Raw genomic sequence first — 16498 nt, 5'->3', positions numbered from 1 at the left:
TTCTCAAATTATGTCATGGATCAGGAAGATTATGCCCTACTTATCTCAATTTTGATATATGTATTGATTTCTTCTTTTTTTTTCAAATCAAATTTGTACTGTTAAAATCCTTTGGGAGTCTTCATAAATTAGAAAGCACAAATCTCATAAATTTGATGAATATCAGGTTGCATTGATGTGAGATTGTTTTCACAAGCGTGCTCAAGAAGAGGTGTGAATCAACTGTAATTAGCAAGCACTGCAAGTGAATTGAAAAGTTTGACTTTGTAGTCTTGAGGGTGTGATGAAAAGATCATTCTGCCCCCACTAGAAAGAGATTGATTGGTGAGTTGGTGTGGTGGAGGTGATGGGGAAGGCATCCTGGAATGTCATTTGGTTGCCGACTGAAGGTTTCCCCGGCAACATTTGGATGACAGCAGCTCATCATTACTAGCAGCTGACTTACTGCAGCGCGCCGCCCGACAAGAAGTGCATCTGTTTTCAGAGGAAATGTGTGACATTTGTCTGGTTAAATTTTCATCATCAACCCTCTTCTCAGGGCAGTAGAAACCAAGGTCCCGGAAATCATCAAGGGCAAAGCACAAAGTCACCTTTGGGGAATGTTTGAATAACTTTGATGGCAAACACATCTTCAGAGTATTCCATCTGTTTAAAGAATTTCACATCAAATACTCATTGCTTTTTTTTCCCCTTTTTTTTGCCACACCAAATGGTTCTTCTCCCTTTAGTTGCCATTCTGTGTTTGTCCGTCAGTGTGTGTAGCACATTTGTTCTCTTTTTGCTGAAACCCAGTCAACATTAGTTGAGGAGATGAACTCATTTGTTTCTTGTTCTCCTGTTCATGCCTCACAGATGAACAAACAGACAGAACCAACCAGCCAGGCAGTCTCCAGGTAGTAGTTGCAGAGAGCAAATTTCATCCGAGACTGGTCCACTAGAAGAGCTCTGTTACCATGGCGCAGGGTGTGATGCGGGGTGGAGGAGATGGAGCCAGGGGTGGTCTCACGTTTGAGAACTACTATGCACAAGGCACAGGTGAGAGTTTCTTGGTTTCTAGCATTCTCTTTAAGACTGAAAATATTCAAAGTGTGTGCCTTGAAAAAGGATTCTTTCAGGCATTTCATTCACTCATTGTTTCTAATTTTATCTTGAAGGGTTTGGATTGGATTTGTATGTGCATTTCAAATACATAGGACAGTGACTTTGGATATATAACTTAGTAAGCATCAAAAACTCATCCACCAATGTGAGGATGTGCCAGAACAAATGCACCAACAAACACAAAGAAGGAAAAACAAAATCAACTATGGCATAGCATTAATTGATATGGTCAAAACAGTGCAACAGCCCTTTTTTTTCAGTATCTTATATTTATGAACAAAGAATACACAAAATAAACCTGAATTATATTATCTTTTATCAAATAAAAATCATTCAGGAGAAAACCAGCCATATTCTCAGATGGAAAATGGGACAAAAAAAAAGTGAGATTGGGATGGAGGGGGGGGGGGGGTAGGCCTACAATGTATTACTCAGTAAGAGTATCTATCAAAGGCACGTACTATCTTTTTTTTATTGCCCCAACTTTCAAACAGTCTTAGTAGTATGATCCTTACTCTGTTGAAAAGAAGCAAACATTCGACAAGATTCGTGCTTCACGATAATCTATTTGTCGTGATGAGGAGTGTTGCCAATTTGAGGAATGATGGGGGATTATGAGAAGCAGACTATCGTAATTAATGTGCTGCTTTCATAATCCCCTGCCAGTAAAGGAAAGTGGGTCGACAAACATGCCAATCTCTGATGAAGGATCAATGAATAACAGTTGGGAAGTATTTGATTTGGACCCTGGCCAAAGTTACAGTTGGGATTATACATCATTCATCCATCCCTTACCCCCCCCCCCCCCCTTTCCCTCATGCTCAAAAAGAATCAGAGTTGGGTGGAGCCACGACAGTGATTCTATGGGCAAACTTTATCTATTAATGGAAGAAATAACGTGCAGAGAGATGGCTTAAGCTGAAGGTAATCACCCTATATGGAATCCCTGACATGGTCTGTCGTAGAACCCACAGAAGATTGGCAAACAGATTCAGCCTGGGAGTGATTCCTGTCCAGTTACCTCCAAAACTTAGACAGGAACAATTCACATCCTTTGAACTTTTTAACCTGACAGCAACTTATTTTTGACTGATGTTCTGTAAATGATAGTCTAGGTTACACCAATCTCAACTGGCAGACAGTGTATCTCCTTGAAATCGCACGGTATGCCCACTTCAAGATTCCGCTGAACTGTCAGTCTTAAAAATGATGAAAAATTAAGCTTATTACAATTTGCTCAAAAGTATACTACAATGAATGATATAATTGTTGGTATTACTATTTAGATTGGTATTCTATATTTTCTGATATCATTTTAGTATGATAATCATCATTGTCCTCATTCATAATAATTCATAATTGCATTTAACCTGTATGCAGCTATAGTCAGTATAGCATGAAGAGTACATAATTATACCATGACCATTCATACAAAACTTTTGTATGTCAGGTTGGGCCACCTAGAGTGAATTGTCTAATACCCAAGGTCACCAAGCCGTGGTAAGCTCTCATACCAGTTTGCTTCTGGTCAGTAATAAAAATATTATATTTCATAGCCAAAATAAAAAATAAAAAGGATCAAGTTCATAAAAAAAAGCAATGTACAAACACACACAACACAATAGCACTATGCACCTACTTTGTAGGTGACTAACTTAGTTTAATAAATCTGGAAAGGATAAGGGGAAATAATGGGTCAAGCTGAAATTAAATTTTAAGCCCAGTAATGCAACCCATATTTGTAATTGTTGAAAATCAGCTTTGGTGAGGAAAAAAAAAAAGGTCAGTCCTTCTCATGGAATCCTTGATCAGAGCTTTGGTAATGGAAATATAGATTAGGTCCATTACTCACGGTGCATCGATGGCCTTATTGGGGACTCCAAAAGAATCTTCTTAAATTGAGCCAGATCAGTCGCAGTACGGCAGACAAACTTTTCAATGTGTAGCCAGCATAATCCTTTTACTGTTCGTGTGCACCCACAGCTAAGGTTTCGACCAATGTACATGTACGATGAGTGAAGCGTATTCATGTGCCATTGTGTTCAGAATTCAGAACCAGAGGAGCAAGCGTGTTTCTGGCTGTGTGATTAGCCGCATTTTGTTTGCCATTAGTGAGAAATCAAAACTGAAAAGTCATCATGCGGTGGAATGGACACACTAACGTATGATCAGTGATTCTCGAGGATTTAATTAGCAGCGAGGAAGTGGTGTATTTGATTAATATAAATGGGTTTGCTGGCTATCAACCCTCTCATAGCTGACTGGATGGGAGTAACTGACTTGTTACATTTTTGAGTTGTAGTTTGAGGAATGAAGAGAGAGATCCTCCATCAACTCTTGTCTCTGAGCTACACCACTTGAGCAACTTGTCACATTTATGTCTAGCTGCCACAGGAAAAATTTAGGACTTATACTTCACTTTTACACTAAAAGGATACAGTATTTGCATAAGAAGTGAAGAAGTGGCAAACCCATGTTGGTAAGTTGCGATTGTTTTTTTGCGATATGGCCCATTCCCTTAAGAAAAATGCATATTTGTCTTTGTGCATGTGAGTAATTTTTTTTTTCTCCCTGTACTTTCAGAACATTTTGATTGACTGTTCTCTGCCAGTAGGCCTAGTTCTTGCATTACATCATTTCTGTACATTTATGTAAATTATAGCCTCATGAATACAGAAAGAATGAAATGTTTCACGACTTGGAAATCTTAATTGATTCATTTGCAGAATTGGGCAGGTACTTTTGGAGTTGATGATGCGCGGTAGACTTTGTGATTTTGATTCCATTTGCCGTTCTCTTTACCATGAATGTATGGGAATTTTCCAAAATTATTTGGTAGAACACAGCCCAGCCAGTAACCCACCTTACTCCCCCCCCCCCCCCCACCCAAAAAAAAAAAAAAAAAATCTGCAGCAGTCTTTGATGGGACTCTTTGTGCAAGTGTATATCAATGATACATTGATACATTGAATGATACAATGATACATTGAAAGATTATTTCTTCTTTATGTAATAGATATGATATTGTTTTGTTTCATAGTATGTAATATCTGTTCCCAAAGTTTTAATTCATTCCCTCTATATGTGCATGGGAACGATTGTTTCAATTCACACGCCTACAAACATATCGGCTACCAACTGAATGTGTAAGAGATGTAAATAGTTATTCTGAATGTTTTTTATTCTTATTTTTCTATTCTAGGCCACCATCTCCCAGTCCAGTACCACTATGGATGCGCCAACACTAACTCCAGTAACAGCAATGGGCTAGACACCAATGCACTGGCAGCGGATGTTGATCTCTCCAGAGTGCAGCGTTGTGAGTGTTGTCCCTATGGTTACCACATCGACTTGGACTTTGTCAACTTCTGTGATGACATTGCATCGGGGGCTAACCTGAAGAAGATCAAGAAGTCCAAGAGGTCACGACCTCGGCATTCGTCAGTCAAGTCGATTCGCCCACCGCCTCCTATCATCCCACCAAGGAGCAGCTCGCTGCCGTCAAAGCGAAATAGGAAACCCAAAGAGAAGCTCGAGCCGGAGAAAATCCTTGCCAAGGAGAACGCCGCCTTCTGGAAAATCTACCAGCAGTTTGCCAAACTCCTCCGAAAGGAATACACCTCAGAGGACCTGACGTTGCCGTCTCTGAAAGCAAGTTTTGATAACCTTGATACGCAAAGCCTACCACCTGAGCCACATGATGTGAGCCTTAGCGACTGTGAAACAGACAGCATTGTTTCCTTGCCTCAGGGTTATCCTGCGGAGATGGAGCGACGTAGCAGTCTACCCAGCTACCAGGTTCTTCAGCAAGCTCTCAATACCAAGATGGACATCTACAATAGCAACATCCACAGTGGCCCCTTGGCCCTCTCTAACCTCATGACCCTCTCCCGTCAGAGTGGCTCCACCAGTTCCCTCTCCTCCACCGGTAGCTCCAGTGCTTTCTCCCCAATACCCCACAATGGGAGTGTGTTTTGTGAGATGGATGGTCTGAAGAGACCACTGAGTAGTACTTCGAGTCTTGGCGAACTCTCCACAGCATCGGGGAGATCCACTCCCTCTTCGATCAGCACCAACGCCCTGTCTGCAGTTCGGGAGCAGATGGCAGCAGCCTTGCTTCGTCTGAAGCAACTGGAGGAACAGGTGAAGGCCATCCCTGTGCTCCAGGTAAAGATCTCTGTCCTGAAGGAGGAGAAGAGACTCTTGATGCTGCAGCTGAAAGCCAAGACCAAGGAAAAGCTCTTGAGACATGTTGGTGTGTGCGATGGTGTGGTCGAAATTGACGGCACAACAACAATAAATGGAGATGCACCATCAACATATTATGAGCCTTCTGAAATGGTTCCCACCAGCGTCAGGTCCCCAAAGCCCACTCGGCCATTCAGTCCGGGCGGGTCTGGGCGGGTGCCATCACCCAAGTTTGGTTTCCATGGGAACAGGACAGGTATCCCCAGCCCAATCTCTCCAGCATCAGTTCGACGGAGCACCAGCAGTCCAGCACCAACCAGTCCCACTCTTTTGTCTCCGACTCACAAACCCACTGCATCCCCATCAAACAGGCTGTCAAGCCCTCCACTTTCACCTTCTTCCCCTCAGCTGAAGTCACCTGGCCCACCCACATTCCCTAAACCCTACTCAAGCAAGTCCGCCCCTACCCCATTCTCTCCAAAGAAAGCCTACGTGTCCCCTGTGCCAAGACCTAACACAGAGACCAGGTCAGTGGGTGTGGACGCAAACATGATTGCACCTGTCAAATCTCCAGAGATGAAGTCCATTGGGATTAACGTCGATATGGCTTCCGAGGAGGAGAAACCGAGCACTGTAAAGGTCATCGCATGGAAGAATAAGATCCAACCCATGAAAGTATCCAGCGTGCACCTGCGTACTGTGCGCAGCATGGCATCATGGGAGAATTCACGCAACCAAGAGAACGGAGGTGACATTGGGAAGGGTGGAAGTGGCTCGTCAGCTGCCAGGGAGTCCCAGGGGAAAGCGTTAATCAGGGAGGGTCCAATTACTGCAATCAGGTCTAATGAGACTGCCTCCTCACCTACGTCTTCAGCTGACTCACCGCGCATACACCCAGTGACAGTAAGCAAAATACCCGTCCCTCAATCACACTTCACTTTTAATGCATCGCAGCAGGACTGCAGTGCATCGCCTCCTCAGAGCAGCCCCACCGGTGATATCAAAGTAGTAAGGTTTGGCTTCCAATCTTTGGGATGTAATACAGACAGCATCTCCAAGAGAGACTGGGGGACTGAAAGACCCCATTTGGGACAGAATCAGGCTTCAAACACTGAGCAGGTGACAAGGAGTTTCTGTGAGCGTGGGATCAACACTGATATTGTTCAGACGAGGATCATGGGAACAAACACTAAGCCCCCTGTGCCGGCCAAACGAGTGGATGCAAGTATCAGTACTGACTTCAAGACGGCCACATGTGACACAGCAGTGATGGTGAGATTACAACCAACCAGCACACAGTCCACTGAAACAGAAGTTGTTGAGAGGGTTGAGTTTGGGGTTGGTACTGATATCCAGAGTCAGGATAGCTGTGTGAACACCATCACCATCTCCAAAGAAGAGAGGGGAACAGAGGCTGGGCTTCCATTTAAGGATGTGCGATGTGCTGGAGTCGATGCTAGTGTTGGCACAAAGGTCTGGACTTCCGAGGTTGGCATCACTGTGGGTGAGTTTGAGGAGGATGCCAAGAGGGCAGTCTCTTGTCAAGATTCTTCTACCAGTACTGAGGCAGTAGTTGCAGAAGAGAAAAACACAAACACAGACTCTGTGAAACTTGTGAGTAGTGGATGCAACACAGAGCGCTTGGTAGAGTGCGTGGATAGTTGTGTTGGGGACGACGTGGATTTTAATGACATTATCTGCTGCAGGAAAGTGGATATGCATACCATTGGTACTAACACAAGCCAGATCCTGACATCTCGTTCTAGAACCATTGGTGTTGGGTCGTGCTCCATTACGGACAGCTACTGCAACAAATGTGACAACATTCAGTTGAAATCAGTGGGCACAGGAGGTGACAGGCTCTCAGATTGGAATAATTGGACAAGGACCATCGGCACAAACTGCAGTGTGGTGTCACGGACAATCGGGGTTGGGTCCGACATGGTGTGCGATCCAAAGTCACTGCTCGGGTCGGTAACCGTTGCTGTTGGTGACCGTGACGTGAATGACATCATGTGTAATATTTGTGACAAGAAACCCCAGAGGACTATTGGTACAGGAATACGGGTGCCCATGCGTGATGTCTCCATTGGAGATGGACCCATTGCATCTCAGAACACACTGGGGGTGGGCCAGTGCACTGTCATGGACAGAATCTGTGACCGGTGTGACAACCTCACCACTGTCTCCGTTGGAATAGGAAGCTCTGATGTAAATCGCTACACACACTCGCGATCAGTTCAAGTTGAGGAGGGTAGGGCAGACTCGGTTCTGTTTTCACCTCTGTGCACCAGCCCCACTGGGCTTGGGTTCCCCCCTCTAGCTAGACAGGAGAGCGAAGAGAACGACTCTGTGTTCTTGACGGAGGTTGATGCTAGAGAGGAAGCTGATATCGGGCCTGATTTCAGCATCATCTCAGCTGAGGCTGAACTGTTCAACATCTCACCCGTCCTTGCCTCCCAGGTGTTTGCCGAACATCCGTTGGTAGATGAAGTCACAGAGGACGTCACACCAAAAGAGAGTCATGACGTCAGTGAGAGGCCTTCACAGGTGGATGGCAGCACCAGACTGACAATGCCACAAGGTGAGGAAATGTTATCACTCATGACATTCTAACTCTAAGGTCAGGGTTGTGTGTAGGAGGGGAAGCGACAGGGGAGGTTGCCTGTCACAATGTTTTCAAAGTATAATTTCATTTTCTTTTCGTGGAGCAACTACTTAACACTGTGAAAATGAAGTAGAAATGTGACAAGAAGTTAATCAAATAAAAACCAGTATCATCTGTGAAGAAAGAAGTATGAAACAGCAAAAAGTATAGGCAAAAGGGACATGCACCCCTTTCCTTCCCCCTTTGCCTCAAGCATGTGTCCAGTTGCAATGTCAAATTATGTATTCTTTTTTTTTTGGCCCAACTGAAATTTTTCTGCAGCAGAAGTCATTTAAGAGTTCAGAAGAAGGAAAGTAGTACAGCAAATTGGGGGGGTTTTTTCGCACTTAGTAGAATATAAAAGAGGTTTGAATCATTGGTGTAAGTAGAATTCTTGAAACTTTTAGATGAACTGTCCATTACCTCTTTTAAACTAGACACTCTGTGGAGCAAATAGCTTTAGATAAATGTGTGGTTTACACAGATGTTGAATTTATTTAAGAATGAACAGCTCGTGGATACTCACGCAGGCCAACAAGCAAGCTGAATGGGAAGGAAATACAGAAAGCACGTTTAACAGAAAAAGATGAATTTTATGAACTTACACAAGAAGAATGTAAACAAACAGTACCAGTGACCATATCTTGAAAATTTTAATTGAACCCTTTTTGTATAAAGAGAGCAAATGAATTTCAAAAAAATTATGACTAATGTACACCTTTTACAAACAAAATAAGTAAGTGAATTTTTATTCTTTTTTTGAGGGGGATGATGTAAAATTGATTTTTTTTTTTCAAACCTGTGAAAAACTCTAAAAGAGTGGTACATTTTAGATTCAGAGAGGATGATAACATTAAGAGAAATGAGAGTGATGTAAGGTAAAGCCCTAAAAAGCAATAGATATTCTGAGTGGTTTCTTCCACGTGTGTGAAGGTGTGTGTTATGTAAGGAGAGGAGCGAACAGGAAGGAGGAACTTACTAATAATGACAGGTTTTATTTTTAGAATACTCCAAATTTTACATCATAGGTAAATTGTGATTAAAAGACGAAAGATATTCCAACATAATACGACAATATGGGTCGTATCACAGACAAGTGGGTCATATGGGAATAAATCTCTTAGCAAGACAGGGTGATATAGGAATGGCAGCTCCAGATATTACATCTAGCAGCAATGCATAACCAGTGGAGCCCAACCCAATTCTTTTTGCCTCTGTGTCGTCATCAAATCCGTGTTGGCCTAGAGGGTGGAGAGGAAGTAAAAAATATGGATAGCAGTGCAATGTTAGGTTGTAGCTTGGAGAGGGGGAGGGGGAGGGGGAGGGGGGTTCCTGTGAGGATTAATCATTAGAGTGTTAATTATAACAAGGGGCTGCATCCTTCGTCACGCCAGTCATGTGCCGCGAGACAGGGATTTTGGTCGGGGATTTGAGGAAGGTTGACGATCGACAGAACTTTCCCCACTATAGTTGTCTGCGCTCAGAGTCATTGCCGTTGATTCTAGCGCGAGCAGTCGGTGTGGATAGTTGGCTTTTGTCCTCGGTGTCCTGAATACGCACCATCGTAACTTATACCTCGGGAGGAGACTTTCTGTTAAAAGCTACACATCTTGTTGAAAATGCCTACCAATCTATTAGGTAAGAGTGTCGGTGAAGTTTTGCGTAACTATGCTTTTCTCTATGCTGATTATTTTTTTCTTGGAGATGATGTTTTTTTCTTCTCTGAGGTGGGTTTTTTTTTTGTGTGTGTATATCCACTTATTTTGTCTTGTGGGAATGTTTGAACATGCTTTTTTGAATATTTCATGGGTCTTAATTAACAATAGTGTGAATGAGATGTTTTGAGAGGGCCTAAAGGTGTTTTGTTTTTGTTTTTTGCCATAGATTAACTCCCTTTGTCACAACTTGTTTTAATAGGTGTTCAGCAACTTTACATCCCCTTGAATTGTCTTTGATATCACAGGAAAGGTTAATGGACTACCTGTACTTTGTGCTAGCAACCTAATAGCAGTGCATTGCATCCAGTAAATCCTGTCATTTAGGGAATTCTTCACAGATGATTGCCAACTCTCGATGGCTGACAAAAATACTTGACTTTTTTTTTCGCTGTCCTTGTGGTCTGTCAATCTGCTGGTCAAACAGGAAGATTTTTGTATTTGTTCCTTAATCTTAAAGGTCAGTTAGAGTTTGCAGTAAACTGGATCATTGGTGATGGACAGTGTGAAGGTATTGTGTCCACTTTGGGTCACCAGGTCCACACAGTGACCACACAGTGACCGCTCACTAAACTTCTGTCAATAGATTGTTTTCAGTAGAGGGGTAACAATAGGGATATTTGCTTCATATTCAGTATTTAGATTATGCATGAACATTTTAAGTAGCTATTGATGTGTCTGATGTCTTTTTTCAAACATTGTGTACAGTGTACATAGATTGACTTCATCTATTTCTTCGTAAGCTCTTTAAAATTGATATTATGGTGGTCCCTAATGGTGCTACATATTTTCTCGAATGATAGACAGAAGTATGTTGCATGTGTACTTAATTGTTTTTATACAGCATTCCCCACCCCACCCCCATAAAATAGTTCAGCAGTACCACATTTCACCTGAAGGAAAATTGAGAAATTTTACATTGCAATGGACATTTTTACTCTTATACTGTAGGCATATTGTAGCTTGAAACTGCAGATTGTCACATTTGAATGTCTTGTTTGATGAGTCTTTCCTGTGCAGTCCGATAGGTGTCCATACATCAATATAGAAATGGAATGACAGAAACTCGACATGTGTATCTGTGTTGGTCATGAGCAATTTTATGCTTATGTCTATGTTGGTTATAAGCAATTTACATCGGCTCATCTGTACTTGCAACTCTAAAAGGGAAACATATCAAACCCAAAGCTGAGATCTAAATTGAGTGCAATGACACAAGAGTGTCGTCAGCCAACCACATTTTTTTTTTCACATAATATGTGTAATCTGTGGTCTGGTTAACCATAATAGGGGAAAAGTTAAATTGTGGTGAGGGGTGAGCGGAAGGTCATCGTTCTTGAAATACTCCACTTCGGACGATATATGGATGTCAAGGTCATTTTACAGGAAGATTCACTTCTTGAAAGAAATAATCGTAAATCCAAGACTGAATTCATTTTTGTTGAATTTCTAGTCATTTGGTAAAGTTGAAATAAAGATAACATTGTTTTTGTTGTTGTTGTGTATGCAGGTCAATGCCCAAGAGTAGGAAGTAATGTAATACAGCAGAAGTATGTCAAGTTGAAAAAAGGCCTTTATATTTCATATTGCTGTTTTTATTGTAAGTTCCCTGTGAAATACTGTAGAAATGTGTCTTTTCCAGTCAAGGTACAATGTAGGTCTCATTTGCATAACACAGATGGTGGAGGGAAGGGAAATGGGGGGGGGGTATGCTGAAGGGAGGCAGGCACCTGTAAATATACTAATATGTTTAGTTAGCCATGGTTTGTAAAACTCACAGAAAGAATTTTATTTATACCCCAGTTTATTTCTCCAAATCTACAGGATCTGGTTCCCAGTCCTTTGAGATGGCACCCCTGCGTCAGGCGGAGAACGGAACCACCCAGTCCCCCAGGACGGTCTCCACCGGTTCCCTGGACTATGAGATCCACATCACCATGGAGGAGAAGAGTTTGCTGGGAAACGGCTTCAGCAATCCTCACGCTGTCCTGGCAGGTCAGTCCATCTCTTCCCAATTCATACACAGGATGTGTGACACACAAAAAACAACATTCTGTATGCAGAACTGAGTCATAGCTTGGTCAATGCTGCACAATGTTGTATTTGCTATCCAGGTTCATCCTGTAGGTCTGTAAACCATTTCAGCTTCACTCTGCCCCCCCCCCCCCCAAAAAAAAAAAAAAAAAAAAAAAAATGACACGGGGGAGTACTTGTCATTACATGTTTTAGAAAGTTTTCCTCAAGGAAATAGGTGCTGTGGGAATATCTTCATCTCTACATCTATCTGCTATATGTCTTATTATCTGTCCAGCTTTCCATATATCCATCATGCTGTCTCTTTTATCTTTTCATACATATGTTAAACTATGTACCAATATATCTCTCCTTCCATCCATCTATATTTTTATATATTTGTTTGTCTATCTTTAAAGTATGTGATATACCCATTCTTTTATCTATTATCGTATATTCATCTATCTATTCATCTATCTACAATGTACATGTATCTTTATATCTATCTATCTATCTATCTATCTATCTATCTATCTATCTATCTATCTATCTATCTATCTATCTATCTATCTATCTACATACATACATATACCTACAGTATATCCATACCCATACATATGTCCACATATCTCTATATCTCTCTTCACCCTATCCTTGATCCTCAAATGTTTTTTTACATCCATGTGATGTGCCGAATGGCACTAATCAATGAAATATGTTTGCAATATTTTTAGCCATCTATCACCCAAGTGCCTCACAGAACCAAACTCACAATTCCAGCTCGAAAGAACCAGTGAAACAAATTGCTGTGTAAACTCACTTCTAGCACACTTTTAGATCGATCGAGCTTGATATACATTCCCGGGGGCTTGATAATTGACTCTATTAGTTACTTTAGAAGTGACTTAGCACCTAGAGAGTCTGTTAGTATCACTTGCTAGCTGTGTTTGGAGGGCTTGTTCCACCTTGTGGAAAACTTCACCGTGAATCATCAAGTTACAGAGAAAGTTTTGGTGGGGCGTAAATTTGGTTTAGGCCAATCTGCGTAATTCATATGCCACGTCAAATTTAGGTGACCCAGCCCAAGCCGCACTGATGGTGGATCTTAGCTAGTATTGAGTTCCAAAATTAGAACTGATTATTACCTAGGATTCTATTTGAAGTGATCGATGAGACTGTGTGGTATACATTCTATGGTTGTGTGGTTGGATTACGGGAGGTGGATGGGTGAAAGAAAATGCCTCATCTTGAATCCTGGGAGTGTCAGTGAGAGGTGAAGAGGTAGAGGTAAAAAAGGGTAGACAGACAGACAGATGGACTGACGGACAGATGGATGAAGCATGCTCGTGTGTAGTCTGTTTTCAAGGCCCACAGCTTTGATTTGTGTGAGGGAAACATGATACATGCATCCTCAGTAAGTTTGAGAAGAGAAAAAAAAATATTCTGCCTCAACATGAACACTGTTGAAAACTCAGTGTGTTAACTGTTTAACACAAAATACGGAACATGATCTGTGTATTCTACACTCATAGTGTGTCATCGATTGCTGTTCTCTTGGAGTTCAAAGTCTAGACCAAAGTCTTCTTGGCTTTTGGAAACACGGTGCCAAACTGCCGATTTGTGGATAGGCGGGATTCCGTGAAAGCTTAAGGGCTTTGGGGTGTCATGATGGGAAAAAGGTGATAAATTTGGTGAATTTTAGCCCAAAAAGGGTGATCCTCACATGAAGGAGTCATGAGGAATAATCTTTAGTCAGGATTTATTCAGGCTCTCCACTGATTCATCCAGGTCACCTATAGGATGTAGATAGTTAGCGATATCTGTAACCCCTTTTTCTGTAGCATACATGTAAACAGACATTTTGTCTTGTATCATACTGTGTTTCACAACTTCTCCAAAGATGATTATGCTGTGATGTGTACTACCCCATAGAACAATATTGTTTTGCAAAGATAGGTATATATATTCAAAAAAGAGTTGTAAAGCTCAGAATACAATTATTTTTTCTTGTTCATGGTATCAGTTTACTCATACTCACATGTTCACACTACATTATTTCATTAAACTGTCAGCGCTATATAGCATGATTTTCTTTTTCTGACTGCTTTTGGGTTGAAGTGGTGTGCAGTGACTGTGAAATTGTCATAAGCAATCTCAAAGGGTGGACATTAGATGCTCCATCTGAAAATCGAAAAACCGTAAAACCTGTGAAAAGTATTGCAGTGTGGAAAACAGTTACACAAATTGATCAGTCCATCTCATCAGTAAGCCCCTTTGCAATATCAGGAGTATTTTTGAATGGACGATGTTCTAAAGTCAGCCCCTGTTTCTCTCTTATCTGTCTCCTTTAATCGAAACGTATATTTTCTCCTTCCTTTCCATTTGTTGCTAAAAAGGAATGTAATTTCTTTTCTTTTTTGAATTTTGTTGCACTCAAAATGTTGTATGTACACATTTCGATGTGTCAGATATCAAACATGCTACTATGCAAAATAGTAGCAAGCAACTCTTTTTTTTTTCCTACAAAAGTCCATGGTGATGCACATGCTCTGGCTATGTAAACTGTAAAAACAATTTTTGCCCCAAGAGTATGTTCTATTTTTCTTTTTCTCTCTCTCTCAAGCTGTCTCTAATTTGGAACTCATAAGATGGTGGTAACAGACTAGAAGACATTGACTCTGTCTTCTCCTGTATGTGCTTTATTTCTCTCGCTAATCCCTGCCCCTAATCCATGTCCTTAAGCCTCACTTCTCAAAATAAGAGATGACACCCTGGATATGGATTAAAGAGAGATTACCCAAGGCACAGCCCGCTTTGGTTACCCATCTCCCTGTGTTATTCCTGCGCTGTGAGTCAAAGCAGACGACTTGGGAAGCGTAGCTCATGTGATATATTTAACGCACCTGAGCAGTTAATCCGCCGTGATGAAAACAATACCATGTGTTCTTGACGAGATCCCATTACCAGGGTATACTCCAAAGGCTAGCGATTATATTCCCCCTGCCTTCTATCTGCAGGGACGGCAGATCTGTGAAGAATATTTGACCTTAACACCTGTTGCCATACTGGGCACTCTGAAAATATTGTTTCCGTGGTAACTGGTGTGAGGGTTGGTTTGTCCAGATGGTTGTGTGTAGGTTTCACATTGCACTTACATTCATCCATTTTCAAGTGATGCTGCTTCACTTAGGAAAATTATGCTCTTGCTTCTTTTCCTTCTTTTCTGTCCATTTAGAGTCCTGTCTGGAAATATATTTGTGCAGAGAGTATATTTATTAGTATCTCTTAAATACCAGAAAGTCCTTTCACACTGGTATGAGAAGCATCTTGAAATGGATGATTTTCTGAAGTCAGTCCCTTTATTATCTGTTCTGCTTCTCACTAACTACAAGCAATATCTTTCTTTCCATGCCATTTGCTACTCCAAAGTTTGCTTGAAAGCATTTTTATGATTATATCGAAGGAACCAAAGGAACCTTTCATCTGGTGGTCATATAAAGATCTCAGTTTGTTACAAAATTATCTTATATATTCCAGAAATATCTGACATTAAGTCATTGAATGAAAATATTGTAGGTTACATGTGCTGTTGTGGACTTCACTGTGATGCCATCTTTTCCATCAATACCAATATGCCTACACAGTGTTTTAAGCCGTTGAAGACGAGTCCCGAGTATACTCAGGCAGGTGTCTATGAGAAATGTGTGTTGTAGCAAAATCAGCCAGTCCTCAATGGGTTAATCTATTCCTTGTAATTGGTATCTTCCAGGTGAGAGTCCAGGAGCTGAGGGACCCAGAACCACCCTGGCCGCTACCATGATGAAACGGGGGAGCCAGGACTCAGGCACTGAGGGACATCTCAGTGAGACAAATGATGCAGATGTACTAGACCAAAGGTACCAAAAAAAAAAAAAAAAAAAAAAAAAAAAACTGTTGGATAACTGTTAAAAGCTGTAAATTCAAAATCTCTTTGATATATAGTAACCTAGATGTGCATAAGTGCAGAGTTGAAATACATGAACTGTTTGCTTTACATGTGAGTAGCAACATTGGAAAATACCATGCGATGAAATTATGACAAATGATGACATGTTTCATGGGAATGACAATTCAATTTCAAGAAGAAATAATTCAAGCTAAAGCATGAAAAAACATATATATATATATTTTTTGCGAAAGTAACTTGCCATCTAAGCAGCTGGTCAAAGTTTTGCCCTTCTTGGGTATTGCATCCGGGCTTAGAAACCACTCCATAATGTATCATCTTGATTGCCCCCATCCCAGGATACCCAGCTCTGCATTGGGCTCAAGTAGCTCCAGCAGCGACTCCTCGGAGACGGAGTCCGACTCTTCCAACTCATCCAGTTCCAGCGAAGACCTCCCATCCTTCCACCTCTCCTCCGCTCCAGACAACAGGAGCACCGACCAGGGACAGACGGATGATGGGGAGAATCACATCGAGAATCTGGCCCCCGGTGAGGAGGAGGAGGAGGATGCGGTGGAGAAAGCCAAGGAGGTTGTTGAGAAGGAGGAGGAGGAGGAAGAGGAAGAAGAGGAGGAGGAGGAGGAGGAGGAGACATACCAGATGAGTGAAGAGCTGGAGCAGGCTTGCTTGATGCTGGGAAAACTGATTGAGAAACAAGGAGACAGCAACACTAAGGACTTGGTGAGAACACCATCAGACTTCTATTTCTATCGACATCATGTACTCATATGAGGCATATGTTTACTTGGTCCGTTACCTTTGTATGATCTATCCTACAACAAGACATGAGGGCTGACTCTGTGCCTTGTTGCATAAAAGTGAAGATTAAATTCAAGTCACAAAATCAAG

The 16498-nt window shown here is 41.7% G+C and overlaps 1 protein-coding gene across 1 annotated transcript in view; it reads left to right on the top strand.

Moving 5' to 3' along the window:
• Positions 1 to 16498, top strand: part of LOC139725293 (uncharacterized) — a 40400-nt gene that overhangs the window by 13536 nt on the left and 10366 nt on the right. Inside the window, exons 2-7 of the mRNA XM_071636381.1 lie at positions 853 to 1035; positions 4304 to 7810; positions 10524 to 10530; positions 11432 to 11646; positions 15434 to 15560; positions 15949 to 16330. Coding sequence (XP_071492482.1) covers positions 954 to 1035; positions 4304 to 7810; positions 10524 to 10530; positions 11432 to 11646; positions 15434 to 15560; positions 15949 to 16330 — 4320 coding nt within the window. The 5' untranslated portion in view covers positions 853 to 953. The remainder of the gene's footprint in view (positions 1 to 852; positions 1036 to 4303; positions 7811 to 10523; positions 10531 to 11431; positions 11647 to 15433; positions 15561 to 15948; positions 16331 to 16498) is intronic.

This window comes from Diadema antillarum, unplaced genomic scaffold (genome assembly GCF_040938485.1).
Source record: "Diadema antillarum isolate AM-2024a unplaced genomic scaffold, OU_Dant_1.0 seq00000030_RagTag, whole genome shotgun sequence".
In the NCBI taxonomy this organism is placed as follows: domain Eukaryota; kingdom Metazoa; phylum Echinodermata; class Echinoidea; order Diadematoida; family Diadematidae; genus Diadema; species Diadema antillarum.
Note: the sequence above shows the minus strand (reverse complement) of the source record. Positions and strands in the feature narration are given on the sequence as shown.